The 17,704-nt window shown below is 43.6% G+C and overlaps 1 protein-coding gene across 30 annotated transcripts in view; it reads right to left on the bottom strand.

Moving 5' to 3' along the window:
* ANK3 (ankyrin 3) overlaps nt 1–17,704 on the bottom strand; it is a 1,059,766-nt gene that overhangs the window by 100,082 nt on the left and 941,980 nt on the right. For 17 of the 30 annotated variants that reach the window (XM_075348673.1, XM_075348677.1, XM_075348666.1 and 14 more), the window contains 2 exons: nt 14,209–14,241; nt 9,524–9,748 (listed from right to left, as the gene is read on the bottom strand). In XM_075348673.1, coding sequence (XP_075204788.1) covers nt 9,524–9,748; nt 14,209–14,241 — 258 coding nt within the window. The remainder of the gene's footprint in view (nt 1–9,523; nt 9,749–14,208; nt 14,242–17,704) is intronic. The other 13 variants (XM_075348664.1, XM_075348672.1, XM_075348682.1 and 10 more) reach the window with 1 other exon arrangement.

Raw genomic sequence — 17,704 nt, 5'->3', positions numbered from 1 at the left:
CCCTAGCGCCCTCAAAAGGGGGGAGGTGTGAGGCAAACCCGGGGATATGAAGATGAATTATGACTTCCAGTCATAATCGCTCTCATCACTCCATGGCAGTGCCCCCTCCCTTCTTGTTCTCAGATGTCCAGCATCTGTGAAGGTGTCACATCCCATGGCCATCTCCTGTGATATGGAGATTAGGTGATGTGGGAACAATGGACACAGGATGACTCCCTGCCGTGACCCTGTAGTAGGGGCTGCTATCTAGTTAGCAAGCTTGGAAGTATCCAGACAGGACGACTCCAGTAAAAAATGGTTCATATCTCGCAAGCCATATTTCCGATAAATATGGCAACCATAAAAATGGTGTCTCCGCATGCGGACGATGCTGGCACACCCTTTTTATGGGAGCAGGACCTGGGGAAATACCCCAGGCGTGATATCAGCCAATGGGGAACTAGTAGACAAGTCATGAGTCCTCTCGTTCTGTAGCTAAATTCATAGCTGTCACAATGAGAGCGTCGGCGTCCGCCTACGACGCTCCCAGGCCAAGTTATGGCCATATTCCATGTTGTGGGTATTGTCCATAACTCCAGCCAGGGGTGGAGCAGTGCTCCCTCTGAGGTCACTAAGGTAGGAGGGGACCTGGATTTGCCCAGGTTGATAACCCTACTTCGGCCATTTTCCAGTGTTCTTCTGCTCGGGGGCCTGGTTGGGAAAGACCTGTGAGGGAGTTCCTGGAAACCTGGTCTACAGCGCCCCCCTGTGGCCAGACGCACAAGGTAACTGCTGGAACTGTGTATGCCTGTTTGTAACCCATGCTTTGATTGTAACTGTACTCTGACATATGTATATTCTGTAGATTCCCTATTGTATATATTGTAGTTTCTAGTGTGCTTTAGGCTGATTAAATTATATAATTAATCTTGGGCTGTTCTGTTATCTCGATCTTGAATCCCACGTCTGTGTGTTCGGCTAATAGTTACCGTGAAGCGGTTGGTGGCAGCGAGTTGTGCCAAGGATTATTGTGGGGAGGCCAGTGAGATTCGGGGAGGTTTTATATATTCCGCCCGCGGAGGTCGGGGGAATATATACCCTACTCTCACCGGGGACCCTTCAATAATCGGCATAAGTAGTATAGCGGCCTCCTTGCTTATCGTCGGGCAATTCCATAATTGGCCTGACTATAAGAGGGGCGCTAGAGAGCGCGTCACGTGCTCTGTCTGTCGGTCGGGAGGTATAAAGGAGGGGTGACCCCCACTTGTTACCCCCCGATTGTGACGTACTGGTAGCCAGCGCGGGGGATTTCTGAGTGACCCCCCCGGTGGTTCGTGACAGTTGTCCTATGGACAGACTCTCCCACCTCAGCTGTAGATCTCTGCAGTTCATCCAGAGTGATCATGGGCCTCTTGACTGCATCTCTGATCAATCTTCTCCTTGTTTCAGATGAAAGTTTGGATGGATGGCCGGGACTTGGTAGATTTGCAGTGGTATGATACTCCTTCTATTTCAATATGATCGCTTGCACAGTGCTCCTTGGGATGTTTAAAATTTTGGACATCTTTTTGTAACCAAATACATCTTTAAACTTCTCCACAACAGTATCACAGACCTGCCTGTTGTGTTCCTTCGTCTTCATGATGCTATCTGCACTTTACACAGAACACTGAGACTATCACAGAGCAGGTGCATTTATACGGAGACTTCATTACACACAGGTGGCTTATATTTATCATCATCAGTCATTTAGGACAACATTGGATCATTCAGAGATCCTCAATGAACTTCTGGAGTGAGTTTTCTGCACTGAAAGTAGAGAGGATGAATAATATTGCACGCCCCACTTTTCAGTTATTTATTTTTTTTAAAAAGTTTAAAATAAGCAATAAATTTTGTTCAACTTCACAATTGTGTCCCAAGTGTTGTTGATTCTTCATTTATTTTTATGTTTGAAGCCTGAAATGTGGGAAAAGGTTGAAAAATTCAAGGGGGTCAAATACTTTTGCAAAGCACTGTATATATAGAATCAGCATGATAGCGCCAGTATAGCACTTGCTTTAGTTCATATATGAAAATCCTGGTGGATGGTGCTCTTTAAATCATTGTCCACATGAACAGTGATCAAACAACTGACAATAACATTTATTTGCCGTTGATTGTCTCTTTTATGACCTAAAAATTGGGGTTTATTGTTAGCGTATGTACTTGTGTAAACAGACAGATTTAGTTATTAGTAATGGAAACAGCAAGAGATAAAGAAAAAAACAACTTGCTTATTTTAGGGATCCATTTATCTGCCCATGTGAAAGGACTCTTAAGGCCAATATTGCACATGTTGAAATTATTAATCTTATGGCACATGCTGAAAAATGAGTAAAACGCTCCTGTGACCTAATCAAATGATTATCACCCTAACTTCTTCCTATTAAGACATGGAATGTGCTAATGACTAAATGCATGGAGGTCAAACAATTATATTAGCAATCACTGTCCCCATCTATTTGCATTGGCAATGGTAAATGGGCCTTTAAAGGCAGAAGGAAAGGTCTATTTTGTTGCACAGCCAAGATAAGCAAGGAGTGAACTGCTTAGTTGACACAGAGCACTGTAAAGGCCCTCATTCACATTAGACTAATGTCAGAGGAGTCCAACTAATATATGAGTTTGGCCTATCAGAGTAGAGTGGACACAGTGCAAATCAGCAGAATTATCAAAGTAGAGCGGACACAGGGCAAAGGAGCAGGGCTATCAGTGTAGAGCGGACACAGAGCAGTGTAATAAAACAGGCCTATGGTGTAGAGCGGACACAGAGCAGTGTAATAAAACAGGGCTATCAGTGTAGAGCGGACACAGAGCAGAGTAATAAAACAGGCCTATGGTGTAGAGTGGACACAGAGCAGAGTAATAAAACAGGGCTATCAGTGTAGAGAGGACACAGAGCAGTGTAATAAAACAGGGCTATCAGTGTAGAGAGGACACAGAGCAGTGTAATAAAACAGGGCTATCAGTGTAGAGCGGACACAGAGCAGTGTAATAAAACAGGGCTATCAGTGTAGAGAGGACACAGAGCAGTGTAATAAAACAGGGCTATCAGTGTAGAGCGGACACAGAGCAGTGTAATAAAACAGGGCTATCAGTGTAGAGCGGACACAGAGCAGAGTAATGCTATGTGCGCACGTTGCGTACAGTCACTGCAGAAATTTCTGCAGCGATCTGAAGAGCACACTGAGCTTCAAATCGCTGCAGAAAATGTCCATAGTGAAAAAAAAAAAAAGCCGATTCCATGAGCTCTGCCTGCAGCTCCTGCCATAGACACAGCAGAGGCTGCCGGCAAACCGCACGGAAGAAGTGACATGTCACTTCTTAGAACGCGCGCTTCGGGCAGCAGCCGAAGCGCTGCGCTCTAAGATGCCACGTGCGCACGGCCCCTGCACAATCTCCATAGATTATGCAGGGGACGCAGGACGCATGCAGTTACTCTGCGAATACAAAGCGCAGCGTAACTGCATGTAATTACGCAACGTGCGCACATAGCCTAAAGGAGCAGGGCTATCAGTGTAGAGCGGACACAGAGTAGAGTAATATAACAGGGCTATCGGTGTAGAGTGGACACAGAGCAGAGTAAAGGAGCAGGGTTATCGGTGTAGAGTGGACACAGAGCAGAGTAAAGGAGCAGGGCTATCAGTGTAGAGTGGACACAGAGCAGAGTAAAGGAGCAGGGCTATCAGTGTAGAGCAGACATAGAGCAGAGTAAAAACAGCAGGGCAATCAGTGTAGAGTGGACACAGAGCAGAGTAAAAGAGCTGGACAATCAGTGCAGAGCGGACACTGAGCAGAATATAGGAGCTGGGCAATCAGTGTAGAACGGACACTGAGCAGAGTAAAAGAGCAGGACAATCAGTGTAGAGCGGACACAGAGCAGAGTAAAAGAGCTGGGCAATCAGTGTAGAACGGACACTGAGCAGAGTAAAAGAGCAGGACAATCAGTGTAGAGCGGACCTAGAGCAGAGTAAAAGAGCTGGGCAATCAGTGTAGAGCGGACACAGAGCAGAATATAGGAGCTGGGCAATCAGTGTAGAGTGAACACAGAGCAGAGTAAAACAGCAGTGTTATCATTGTAGAGCAGACATAGAGCAGAGTAAAAACAGCAGGGATATCAGTGTAGAGCGGACACAGAGCAGAGTAAAAGAGCTGGGCAATCAGTGTAGAGTAGACATAGAGCAGAGTAAAAGAGCAGGACAATCAGTGTAGAGTAGACATAGAGCAGAGTAAAAGAGCTGGGCAATCAGTGTAGAGTAGACATAGAGCAGAGTAAAAGAGCAGGACAATCAGTGTAGAGCGGACCTAGAGCAGAGTAAAAGAGCTGGGCAATCAGTGTAGAGCGGACACAGAGCAGAGTAAAAGAGCTGGGCAATCAGTGTAGAGTAGACATAGAGCAGAGTAAAAGAGCAGGACAATCAGTGTAGAGCGGACCTAGAGCAGAGTAAAAGAGCTGGGCAATCAGTGTAGAGCGGACCTAGAGCAGAGTAAAAGAGCTGGGCAATCAGTGTAGAGAAGACACAGAGCAAAGTAAAAGAGCTGGGCAATCAGTGTAGAGTGGACACAGAGCAGAATATAGGAGCTGGGCAATCAGTGTAGAGCGGACACAGAGCAGAGTAAAACAGCAGTGTTATCATTGTAGAGCAGACATAGAGCAGAGTAAAAACAGCAGGGATATCAGTGTAGAGTGAGCACACAGAAGGTTAAGCAGCAGGGCTATCAGTATACAGTGAGCCCAGAGCAGGGTAAATGATCAGGATTTTCAGTGTAGTGCGGTTACAGAGAACAGAAAAAGAGCACAATGGAAAGTGCACACAGCAAAGTAAGAATGTATGTTTACCTGTGTAGACTGAACAGAGAGTAGAGTAATAGAGCAGCATTACCACTGCAGAGTGGATACAAAGTAGAGTAAGAAAGCAGGGTTACCAGTGTAGGGTGGAGACAGAGGAGAGTAAGATAGCAGGGTTACCAGTGTAGGGTGGACACAGAGGAGAGTAAGATAGCAGGGTTACCAGTGTAGGGTGGACACAGAGCAGAGTAAGATAGCAGGGTTACCACTGCAGAGTGGATACAAAGTAGAGTAAGATAGCAGGGTTACCAGTTTAGGGTGGAGACAGAGAAGAGTAAGATAGCAGGGTTACCAGTGTAGGGTGGAGACAGAGAAGAGTAAGATAGCAGGGTTACCAGTGTAGGGTGGACACAGAGGAGAGTAAGATAGCAGGGTTACCAGTGTAGGGTGGAGACAGAGAAGAGTAAGATAGCAGGGTTACCAGTGTAGGGTGGAGACAGAGAAGAGTAAGATAGCAGGGTTACCAGTGTAGGGTGGACACAGAGGAGAGTAAGATAGCAGGGTTACCAGTGTAGGGTGGAGACAGAGGAGAGTAAGATAGCAGGGTTACCAGTGTAGGGTGGAGACAGAGGAGAGTAAGATAGCAGGGTTACCAGTGTAGGGTGGACATAGAGCAGAGTAAGATAGCAGGGTTACCAGTGTAGGGTGGACACAGAGAAGAGTAAGATAGCAGGGTTACCAGTGTAGGGTGGAGACAGAGAAGAGTAAGATAGCAGGGTTACCAGTGTAGGGTGGAGACAGAGAAGAGTAAGATAGCAGGGTTACCAGTGTAGGGTGGACACAGAGAAGAGTAAGGGAACAGGGGTTATCAGCATAGAGCAGACAGAGCATAGTAAAGGAACAGAGGTACTACAGCAGTTACAAGTGATGACTGGGAAGGACCCACATATCCTTGTTTTGGCTTAAGTTACAACATGATAATGGACATCCCTTTCAGGTGACAGAGTGAGTCACTTGCTGCAGAAGTCTGTCACCTTTTGAAGCATCTCTCACAATTGGCCTATAGTTTTTATTGATGTTCTGTACTGTACGTACAATAAAAATAAAGCATGCAGCTTTCTATAAAATGGGCCCAAAAATAATTTACTCTGGTTGGCCCACTATGCTTAAATTTGGTGAAATGTCTTCTTTTCAAGTTTAACTGGACACATAATATAAAATGGAATACAACATTTTTTTATTTATTAATTTAAATTTCGCTTCTTGGTTGCGGTGACATTAGCAATCAAAGTATTTGTCAACTAATGAGTTAATTTTCATTAAGTATGTGTTATTTGAGCATGTTCACTTGGGGGGGTGTATTTCTTTCTCTTGTATGATGTTGGCTAATCACATGAAGGCAGCCAAAGACAGCAGAAAAATAGCTTGTCCCATAATAGCTAAGAGCAGGTTGCTCAGTGTGCAAAATGAAATGACAGGCAGCCCTGATCTCCTGGGCTAACCTCTTGGATGAATGGGAAATGCTGGAAGTAGAGCAAGGTTGACTAACATCTTTGAGACAACGTTCTAGCAGTCAGTGTGCGAGGAGGGTCAGCACAGCTGAGTTTAACTGTGTCACATTACAAATCTTTCTAATTCATTCTATCAGCTCTCTCCCAGTCATAGCACTGTTATCTCTGCTGTACTCCCCCTCTCCCTGCATTGCTTGTCTGAAGCGGAGAGCTCAAAGGTGTCATAATCACACTTAGGGCTCTTTCAGACATCTGTGATCATTGGTTTCGTCTTGGATCCCAATGCACGGACTGACCATGCATCACCTGAGCTGAGTGTGAAAGCCTAGAAATATATAAAGCTGTCACGCTTAAGTCGGAACAAGCGTGGCTAGTCCCTGCATTGCGATCCAAGAGTGGACCAATGATCATGGATGTCTGAAACAGCCCTTATGTCTGTTGTGCTCAAGGCAACTTAAAAATCGCTATACAATAATATAATGAGAGGAAGTTTGATCTGTCTCACACAGAAGTAGCCTGCCTGTACTGGGCTACTTCTGTGGGTGAAACATATACTTAGAGCCTTCTTTGATCTGACTTCAATTACAAATTGCCCTGAGCACAACAGACATAAGTGTAAGTAGTGACACCTTTGAGCTCTGGCAGGCAGGGTGGAGGGGATGCAGGGATAAGCAGTATAGGAGAGGTGGCATTGCTATGAGAGGAGGAAAGCTGATAAAAGGCTTTGTAGGTGACACAGCTAAACTCAGCTGATTCTTAAGGCCACTTTAAATGCTACGACATCATTAGCAATTGCTAGCGATGTCAAGCGCGATAGCACCCGCCCCCGTCGTTGTAACGATATGTGGTGATCGCTGCCGTAGCGAACATTATCGCAACGGCAGCGTCACACGCACATACCTGCTCTGCGACGTTGCTGTGACTGCCGAACAATCCCTCTCTCAAGGGGGAGGTGCGTTCGGCGTTACCGCGACGTCACAGCAGCGTCACTATGCGGCCGCCCAATCAAAGTGGAGGGGCGGAGATGAGCAGGACGTAACATCCCGCCCACCTCCTTCCTTCCTCGTTCCTGCGGTGTCACACGTAGCGATGTGTGGTGCCGCAGGAACGACGAACAACATCGTTACTGCAGCAGCAACGATAATTGGGAAGAGGGGGGCATGTCACCGATGAGCGATTTTGAATGTTTTTGCGACGATTCAAAATCACTCATAGGTGTCACACACAATGACATCGATAAAGCGGCCGGATGTGTGTCACAAATTCCCTGACCGCAACGACATCGCTTTAGCGATGTCGTAGCGTGTAAAGCGGCCTTTACTCACACTGACTGCTGGGACCTTATCATTTGTAGTGTACTCTGAGCATTTTCTAATCATGCACAAGGTTGGGGAAGGAGATTAGGGCTAAAGCGGGCTTTACACACTGCGATATCGGTCCCGATATCGCTAGTGTGGGTACCCACCCCCATCTGTTGTGCGACACGGGCAAATCCCTGTCCGTGCCGCACAACATCGCCCAGACCCGTCACACATACTTACCTGCCCGGCGACGTCGCTGTGACCGGCGAACCGCCTCCTTTCTAAGGGGGCGGTCCGTGCGGCGTCACAGCAACGTCACTGAGCGGCCGCCCAATAGCAGCGGAGGGGCGGAGCTGAGCGGGACGTAACATCCCGCCCACCTCCTTCCTTCCGCATAGCGGCCGGGAGGCAGGTAAGGAGAGCTTCCTCGTTCCTGCGGTGTCACACGGAGTGATGTGTGCTGCCACAGGAACGAGGAACAACCTCGTTACTGCCGCAGTAACGATTTTTGAGAATGGACTCCCATGTCACCGATGAGCGATTTTGCACGTTTTTGCAACGATGCAAAATCGCTCATCGGTGTCACACGCAACGGCATCGCTAATGCGGCCGGATGTGCGTCACCAATTCCGTGACCCCAACGAGTTCGCATTAGCGATGTTGTAGCGTGTAAAGCTCCCTTTACTTTCACACAATGAAAAACCCTCTAAGATATTGTGGGGTGTGTTCTTTCTCTGTTGTGTGTTGCTGCCTGCTTATGATTGGTCAACTTCATACACAGGCGAAGAATTATATGATCCCAGTGAAAACTCTCTGATAACATCCATTTAGACTTATTGCTAATATATCCACAATGGAGAGGTGAAATTAAAAAAGCAAAAAAAACCCAACCAATTTATTCTGCTCTACAGCAACTATTACATCATGTGTCCAGTTCAACATAAAAAAGTTCTGAAAGATTCTCTTTGAACCTGACACTGATGGGTAGTATATTTTTTAAAGTGGCTCCATAGGTTACAACTCCTGCTCTATTTATGGCAATTGCACTTGGACAGCACTTCCCTCATCTCCATGCCCATAATACAGTTCAGCAATAACAGTACTTCGATTTTGCTAATGGCGCCAGAAAGACAGTGGTAGAATTTTTTATTTCCTAGCTGCTGTTCTTCTCCATTACCCAAATCACTCCTACATGTAAATAAATGTGGGTGAGAAATAGAGTAGAGCAAAAAGGCAGAAGGATGCCGGCATCCCGGGCGCCCCTTGTGATTACTAGGTCTTAGATGACTACTAGTAATCACAGCAGTGGCCAATGATGCCAGCTTTGGAGAGCTTACTGATGAAGTTCACAGGATCTTGGTCAGATTGCCATGGAGTACAGCCATGGAGACTGGATATTATTTTGCACAACTCTAGTTATAGATGTATTTTGACTGTTCCGAACGGTTTGTCTCCATAGGTCTCATGTATACTGCCTCCTAGAAATTTTAACCCTACTGCAAATTTACAGTTGTGACATGTTCCACTGAGTCTACGGGCTGTATTAAGGAGTAATGCTTCCAGTGGAAAGCTTAGTGTCGAATGGAGATATGGAATAAACAACACAGAGATATACAAAAAGTAATATTCGCCAGAGAGTGAGTGTAGTGCCGTCACAACCATCTTCGAGAAGTGTAACGGCTTTCTTAAAAACATTAGATATTAACGGAATAATCTACATAATAAATACAGTACAGTCAATACAAAGGGTAAAGATATGATTTTGGATGTTGATCATACTTATGAATGTCACTATGGAAACAGCACATACAAATTTATCGGATATCATGGAACGGAAACTCATCTTAAGCTGTAAAGTATAAGAATAATGTATAAAAAACATGTATAATAAAGTAACTCACCCCAAAAACTGAGCCCCTGCTGGGCCCATTTCAACTAAACGGCTTGCCAATCCTTCTCCTTCTACCATTGGCGGTGGTGTTGCTAATTTGTGCCTCTTGACCAGCCGGCAGGTGATACGAGTTGGGGCTGTGCATTTCCTTGGTGGGATAATGATTCTCATGCCATTGTGTCGGCTTCCTCTCATTGAGCCACCACGGGCGTCCACCATGAAGCTTACCAGGAAACTGTTAAAAATAGAAGATCAGGTGTCAGTAAAAAAAAGGGACAAAGAAAAAAAATAGCCAATTCATGCAGTTCTTCTGATTAGTCCTAATAATTAATTATCCAAGCGCTCCAGATAGATCAATTATGCAAATCAAATACTTATGGAAACATTTATCATGCAAATGCAATATTTGAAGTCCGAAATTCAGTTCTGATTAGTTTCTTGATATATCAATAAAAGATCAAGGCTCCATTTTGCTGATACATAGCTCCATATCGGCCACATAAACATACAGTTAAATAATAAAACTCTAGTCTGAAGTCACCTCTAGGGGGAGCTCAATAGCTAGCTTTTCCACTCTTGCAGACATTTTTTTTCTTTACATAAATGCATGTATTTGGGGACAAATATAATTTTTGCAATTGGGATTCATTAAAATTGTTGCACCTTTTGGTTATATATACCATATATATATATATATATATATATATATATATATATATATATATAAATATATATACTTAATTGCTCCTATAATACACTGCAATACATCAGACAGGGACTAATTTAGACCTTCTCTGATTGGGTCAAATAGGAGCTCCAAATTAGCAGCTGTGGGGGGCCATGAATAGCCCCCATCTGCCATGACAACATATCATCACCCCTATCATCACTTGCGGTGGTCGTGTGGGAATGGGCTCTCTTCTTCAATCTAACCACTTATATGCTACGTTGCTTTTGACTGAAGGCTAAAGTGCGGGAGTTGGGTTTCACGTAGTTTCAGCAGGAGATTGGTTTCTGCATCTGATCTTGTGGGTTAAGGCACAGTGCTTGATTGGTGTGATGTAATTTATGCATACAATTGATACATTGAACTCAATAGTAAATCAGTATTCAGGTAGCTCCCCCTAGTGGTGACTGAAGCCTTTGAGAGTTTTGCACATTTCATTTAACACCTGTATGAAATGAGGCAGGTGTATTGGAGCTGTGACAGCTATAAAGATGTTTTAAGAAATTAATCAGTACAAAATTTATAATTAAAACAACCTTGGGTTATAAAGTGAACATTCACTTATTAAAAAGAAAATCTTTGAACTGGTCCATTCAGACACAAATTTACATGCATCAGGTCAAAATCACTCTAGTTAGTTTCAAATATATGATAGTTGGAAAATCTGGAAGAACAAGGACTGTGCTCGTGAGATTTGGTAATGGCCAAAAGTGTTGGCGATGCAGCTCCCGGAATGTAGAAAGAAAGGGAACAGTCTATAATTCTATAATTTAATGACATATATTCTATGCTCTATCAGCTGCTATTGGATGCAGGAGCTAATCTAAGCTCAAATGTATTGAGGACTTGTCACTTGCCATAAATACTTGCCATAAATGAGTGAAAAAAATGTATGCCACACGGACATGTGAAGGAGGCCTAAATCTAGTCTTTTTAGCCGAGGTCGAGGTCCTCAACTATTTTCTATGGGCATCTCCATGAGGAGTCTATCCCATTGACTAGCAAGACTAGATTTACCGTACTGTTCAAACATTTAGGCAGGCGTGATAAAAATGTTCCAAAGTAAAAATGCTTTAAAAAATAGAAATGGTAATAGCATTTTGTTATTTGATAAAAATAAACTAAGTGAATGAACAAAAGAGAAACATAAATTTAATCAATATTTGGTGTGACCACCTCTTGCATAAGGTCAGGAATAATGTAGGGTTATAGTTAGGTGTAGGAGTAACCAAATTATGCCAAACAGGTATCATTTTCATATGAAGGTTGAAATACGGTCATTAACTGAAACAGAAACAGCTGTGTAGGAGGCTTGAATTGAAGGTAATCTGTCAACAGGTTTTTGCTACCTCATCTGACAGCAGCATGATGTAGGCAAAGAGACCCTGAATGCAACAAAATATCACTTGTTTACTGGGTGCAGCAGTTCTGACACAATCACTGTTTTTAGACTTAGCAATGCAGCAGATTTGAGAAAGCTAACCACACCCACACCAGGATCTCTATGTACAAGGTCTATAGACAGTGAGCTGCTAATCACAGCAGGGAGTGTGTTTGACTTCCAGAAATGAGGGAATGAAGACCAATGATAAGGTCCTGGTGCTAAAACAACCAGTAAAAGTAAACAACAGCAGGCATCTTGATAAGAGACACATGACTGAAATCTGTGTTTTAACCTCTACAGCATGCTGTCTTTAGATTACATAACAAAAACCTGCTGAGAGATTCCCTTTAAAACTGGGTGAAGAGCAGACAAACGCTGCTACAATGGTGAGGTTATGGAAGACCAAATAAAAATTACATATTTATGGCAAGTGAAAGTTGTTTTTTATAGAGGCTCTTCTTTAATAGCCATGGATGTATTATCAAAACTGCAGATAAGGCCTTGGGAAAAGAGAATGTGTCAGATGTTTTCCTATTGAGTACAACTTGGCAAGTCTTCCCGCCTGAACATACATTTACTTTGCCCATCATTGATTAGTACTGCAGTTTTTCCTTCTCGTACAATTAAACCAGACACAGATCTTCTGGCAACAGTTGGCTACCGTGAACACAAACAAGCAGTGCCTGTATGAGGCACACAAAGCTCCTTTGATTTAAACCGGTTTGATTAATAATGGACAGGAGGCCCCCACAGGTTATGGGATATCCTCAGGTTTTCCCTAGCATTGTGTAATGTGAATCCTGAGTGTCTCAGACCTTGCAGTGACTGACTCCCTGAAACTCTGCATCATTGTGTCTGCTAAGCTAAGCAAGAAAAGACCTTTCCGTCGGCTTTGTCTTCAGGTCTTAAACACACCTATATTTTGTTGGCATAATGACTATCCTGATTCCACATTTCTGATGCAAAAATTGCAACATATCTATGTAGAACTTTCCATTGGTAAAAAATAAAAGCTGAGAATGCATACTAGATTCCCATAAAGGCAACCACTGTCCATATGGATCACCTCAATGAGACAGAATGGTCGCCATATAAGCGCCAACAACTTCTATAATTGGAACGTTAAAGGGAATCTGTCCCCAGGTCTTTGCTACATCCTCTGAGAGCAGCCTGATGTAGGGCCAGAGACCCCGATTCCAGCGATGTATCACTTAGGCAACGTGCATACAGCGTCTAAATGCACAGCTGCCAAGTTTTCCCAGTCGAAGCTTTCCGAACCCTGAAGCTGTTAAAAAACGTGTCATGTTGACATTCCTGTGTATTTTGTACATTTTATCGGGTACTTTTGTGGTGCCTTTATAGGTGGATTCCGAAATAGAAGCTGAAGGGGTTAAACTGTGCTGCCGTGAATGAAGAATCGATGAGACCAGGATCCTGGATAAGTGATTTAATGTCAACGAGTTTCAGAGTAAAGGGGGCTTTACACGCTAGCGATATCGTTAATGACGCCGGATGTGCGTCACTAAAGACATGACCCCGACAATAAAACATTAACGATATCGTAGCGTGTAAAGGCCCCTTTACTAGCACTCCATTCACGATAAATCATAATAATCGCAAATGTATATTGTGATTTGTCCTGATGAAGGAGTGCTGTTAACTCCGAAACGCGTTGACCTTAAATCACTTATCCAGGATCCTAGTCTCATTGATTCTTCATTCAAGGCAGCGCAGATTAACCCCTTCTCCTCCTTTTCAGCGTCTACTTCCACGTGGGGTTGCTGCAGCCATTTCCATGCTATTACAGCGGTTGTGACTTACACGACCCTGCAAGGTGAGCACATCTACCTTGGTTTTATTGTATATCACCTAGATAATACCCTATTTGCGCCTTTTTATTATCTCTCGGAGGTCTTATTGCAGAGTTGTAGGCTCACCAAGTGCCAGTGTCTAAGGTCTCTATGAGGAACTAATATGGCATGTGTTAATGTGTTAGCTCGCAATCAAAACTTGTCTGGAAAAGATGGGTGTATAGGGGTGCTGAGAGCTAGAGGGGTCCAACCCCTAAAGTATATAGCCATTCTAGAGGTGTCCAACCCCCAAAGGCTACAGCTATTCTTCTATAACTTTCAAATTAGGTATACAACTTGTCACTAGGCATCACGGTCATTAGTAGAACATGTAGTTTACGCAACATACTGCGGATAATTTCTGTATGAATGTATATTAATCTATTATTGTCCTGTAATTGTTTTGTATCACATTGTACAGCATCACAGATGATGATGGGGATATATATAGGTAATTCCTTTCTGTGATATGTTTGTTAATACGATAGCAGAAAATAGTGAGTTTTATGCTTCTTTACTGATCCAGCACATCCATCAATCTGTAATTCTGTACCAGCATGCTATTCCATGAGAGCCAAATTAAATTACTGCATTCAATGCATTCTCAAATTTTACTGCTCGTGATGATCACGCACTTAAAAAAAATATTACAGAGACTCTAAATCCAGCAGTGAAAATCCAGTTAGTACTTTTAACATAAATAGGCACAAGCACACACAAATCAGCATGATCACCTTGCATCATACAGTGGAAGTGAAGAGAAATAGCTGCAAAATAATATAGAAAAGCACAATGGGAAAATAATCACATAAACAGTTAAAAGCAAGCGAAAAACTGTTCAGCATAAAGAACCATATGGGCAGCAAAGGAGAGAAACATGAGTCAGCATGAGCGCGCGGTTTACCTTCTATATAATACAGAGCTAAATGCTGCAATAAAGCTTTCCCTGCACCGTAAGCACCTAGTGAAGTCTTTACTCATGGTACTATTACTGAGGATATGCCGCATAGCACCCGCCATCTCCCATAATATTTTCTTGCAAAATGTAAGTGTGTTTTCTGGACATCCTCAGCTAATACCCTCTAAATTTCTCCTTCCTATCACTCCCCTGATACTAGAAATTACCGCAACCACTTGACCCCTGCTCTACCGCTCGCTTTTTGGAGCACTATGGAATGCCCGTTCTGTCATAAGCTCCATGTCATTCACGAGCTCTTTACTTCTCTCAATCTATCCTGGGCCTCACAGAAACATGGCTGAGACCAATTGATACAGCCTTCCCTGCTGCACTGTCATCTAGACCTGTCCTCTGCTTTTGACACAGTCAACCGCTACCTCCTACTACATATTCTCTTTTCCCTTGGCATCTAAATCCTTACCCTCTTCTAAATCTACCCAATACCTCAATAACTGCTACTCTTCTCCACCTATACCTTTGACCTGGGAAAACTCATCAAGTCCCATGGATTTCAATACCACATATACAGTGCCTACAAGTAGTATTCAACCCCCTGCAGATTTAGCAGGTTTACACATTCGGAATTAACTTGGCATTGTGACATTTGGACTGTAGATCAGCCTGGAAGTGTGAAATGCACTGCAGCAAAAAAGAATGTTATTTCTTTTTTTATTTATTTTTTTTTTAAATTGTGAAAAGTTTATTCAGAGGGTCATTTATTATTCAACCCCTCAAACCACAAGAATTCTGTTTGGTTCCCCTAAAGTATTAAGAAGTATTTCAGGCACAAAGAACAATGAGCTTCACATGTTTGGATTAATTATCTCTTTTTCCAGCCTTTTCTGACTAATTAAGACCCTCCCCAAACTTGTGAACAGCACTCATACTTGGTCAACATGGGAAAGACAAAGGTGCATTCCAAGGCCATCAGAGACAAGATCGTGGAGGGTCACAAGGCTGGCAAGGGGTACAAACCCCTTTCCAAGGAGTTGGGCCTACCTGTATCCACTGTTGGGAGCATCATCCGGAAGTGGAAGGCTTATGGAACTACTGTTAGCCTTCCACGGCCTGGACAGCCTTTGAAAGTTTCCACCCGTGCCGAGGCCAGGCTTATCCGAAGAGTCAAGGCTAACCCAAGGAAAACAAGGAAGGAGCTCCAGGAAGATCTCATGGCAGTGGGGACATTGGTTTCAGTCAATACCATAAGTAACGCAGTCCACCGCAATGGTCTCCGTTCCAGATGAGCCCGTAAGGTACCTTTACTTTCAAAGCGTCATGTCAAGGCTCATCTACAGTTTGCTCATGATCACTTGGAGGACTCTGAGACAGACTGGTTCAAGGTTCTCTGGTCTGATGAGACCAAGATCGAGATCTTTGGTGCCAACCACACACGTGACGTTTGGAGACTGGATGGCACTGCATACGACCCCAAGAATACCATCCCTACAGTCAAGCATGGTGGTGGCAGCATCATGCTGTGGGCCTGTTTCTCAGCCAAGGGGCCTGGCCATCTGGTCCGCATCCATGGGAAGATGGATAGCACGGCCTACCTGGAGATTTTGGCCAAGAACCTCCACTCCTCCATCAAGGATCTTAAGATGGGTCGTCATTTCATCTTCCAACAAGACAACGACCCAAAGCACACAGCCAAGAAAACCAAGGCCTGGTTCAAGAGGGAAAAAATCAAGGTGTTGCAGTGGCCTAGTCAGTCTCCTGACCTTAACCCAATTGAAAACTTGTGGAAGGAGCTCAAGATTAAAGTCCACATGAGACACCCAAAGAACCTAGATATCTTGGAGAAGATCTGCATGGAGGAGTGGGCCAAGATAACTCCAGAGACCTGTGCCGGCCTGATCAGGTCTTATAAAAGACGATTATTAGCTGTAATTGCAAACAAGGGTTATTCCACAAAATATTAAACCTAGGGGTTGAATAATAATTGACCCACACTTTTATGTTGAAAATTTATTAAAATTTAACTGAGCAACATAACTTGTTGGTTTGTAAGATTTATGCATCTGTTAATAAATCCTGCTCTTGTTTGAAGTTTGCAGGCTCTAACTTATTTGCATCTTATCAAACCTGCTAAATCTGCAGGGGGTTGAAGACTACTTGTAGGCACTGTATACTGATGAGACTAAAATCTACCTCTCTTGCCCAGATATCACCTCTCTGCTGTCCATGATCCCAGAGTGTCTCTCATCATCTTTCCTCCATCTCATTTACCTCCTCTATGAGATCTATTTAGCACTATAAATGACCTCATGCTTCCTCCGTATGGAAAGTCCAATACCTCAGAGTAACCCTGGACTCTGCCTTGTCTTTCATACTATAAATCCAAAACCCTACCACTTCCTGCCACGCCAACTCAAAAATAAGAATTCGGCCCTTCCTCAACCCAGAATCCACTAAAATGTTAGTGCATCCTCTCCTGCCTCATCTACCACAATATCCTCCTCTGTGGCCTTCCAACTAGCACTCTTTCACCTCTGCAGTCCATCCTTAAAGGTGATGAGGCATTTAAAATGTATTTTCTATCAATCTTTACCCCCTAACCACTTTAGTAATTAACTTTATTATACAATTCTCTACACTTCTCCCATCTATCTAATTCGTAAAGGTGTTTTGTTTACTGAACTTCATGTGACGTTTCGTTTAAGAGTTGTTTGAAACGTGACATCAAAGGAAGCTGGGGCTGCACTCACTCTCCGCAGTGTCCACCGCCTCTCCTAGAACAGGATGTCACCAGGGGGCGGCTCTATAGTTATTTATTAGTTTCTTGTATCCCCACGCTCTGAAGATGTCCTGGATCCTGGATGATGGGAGATGGGCTCTGTGGCAATGGATAGTGGAGCAATGGCATGCTACTCCTCTCTACCACGGCTAAAAAATGCTTGTATGAAAGATGTCGGCAGGGGGTGGTGGTGCTAGATGCAGTGAGTGACACCAGCTATGTAAGGCTGAAGATAGAAACTATGCCAGAGTGTGGTAAGCAAGCCAATATTAGTGCCTTGACTAATAGGAATCCCAATGAATACTTCTAACTAAAGATAGCATCATATCCCACAATATAGGCATATACTGGGATATATTACTATACGGCTCACATTGTAAAACCGCTGATTCCAAGTCTAACTCACAGTGTACTGGTGGAAAATCCCAAATTACCGGCAAACTTGAACTCCACTAGTAAAAGAGCAAATCTAAAAAAATACTACAAAACTAGCTAGGTGATTCTCTTTAAGATTGTGCTCATACCCTATGTGATGAGT

Source organism: Anomaloglossus baeobatrachus, chromosome 5 (assembly GCF_048569485.1).
Source record: "Anomaloglossus baeobatrachus isolate aAnoBae1 chromosome 5, aAnoBae1.hap1, whole genome shotgun sequence".
Classification (NCBI taxonomy): Eukaryota; Metazoa; Chordata; class Amphibia; order Anura; family Aromobatidae; genus Anomaloglossus; species Anomaloglossus baeobatrachus.
Note: the sequence above shows the minus strand (reverse complement) of the source record. Positions and strands in the feature narration are given on the sequence as shown.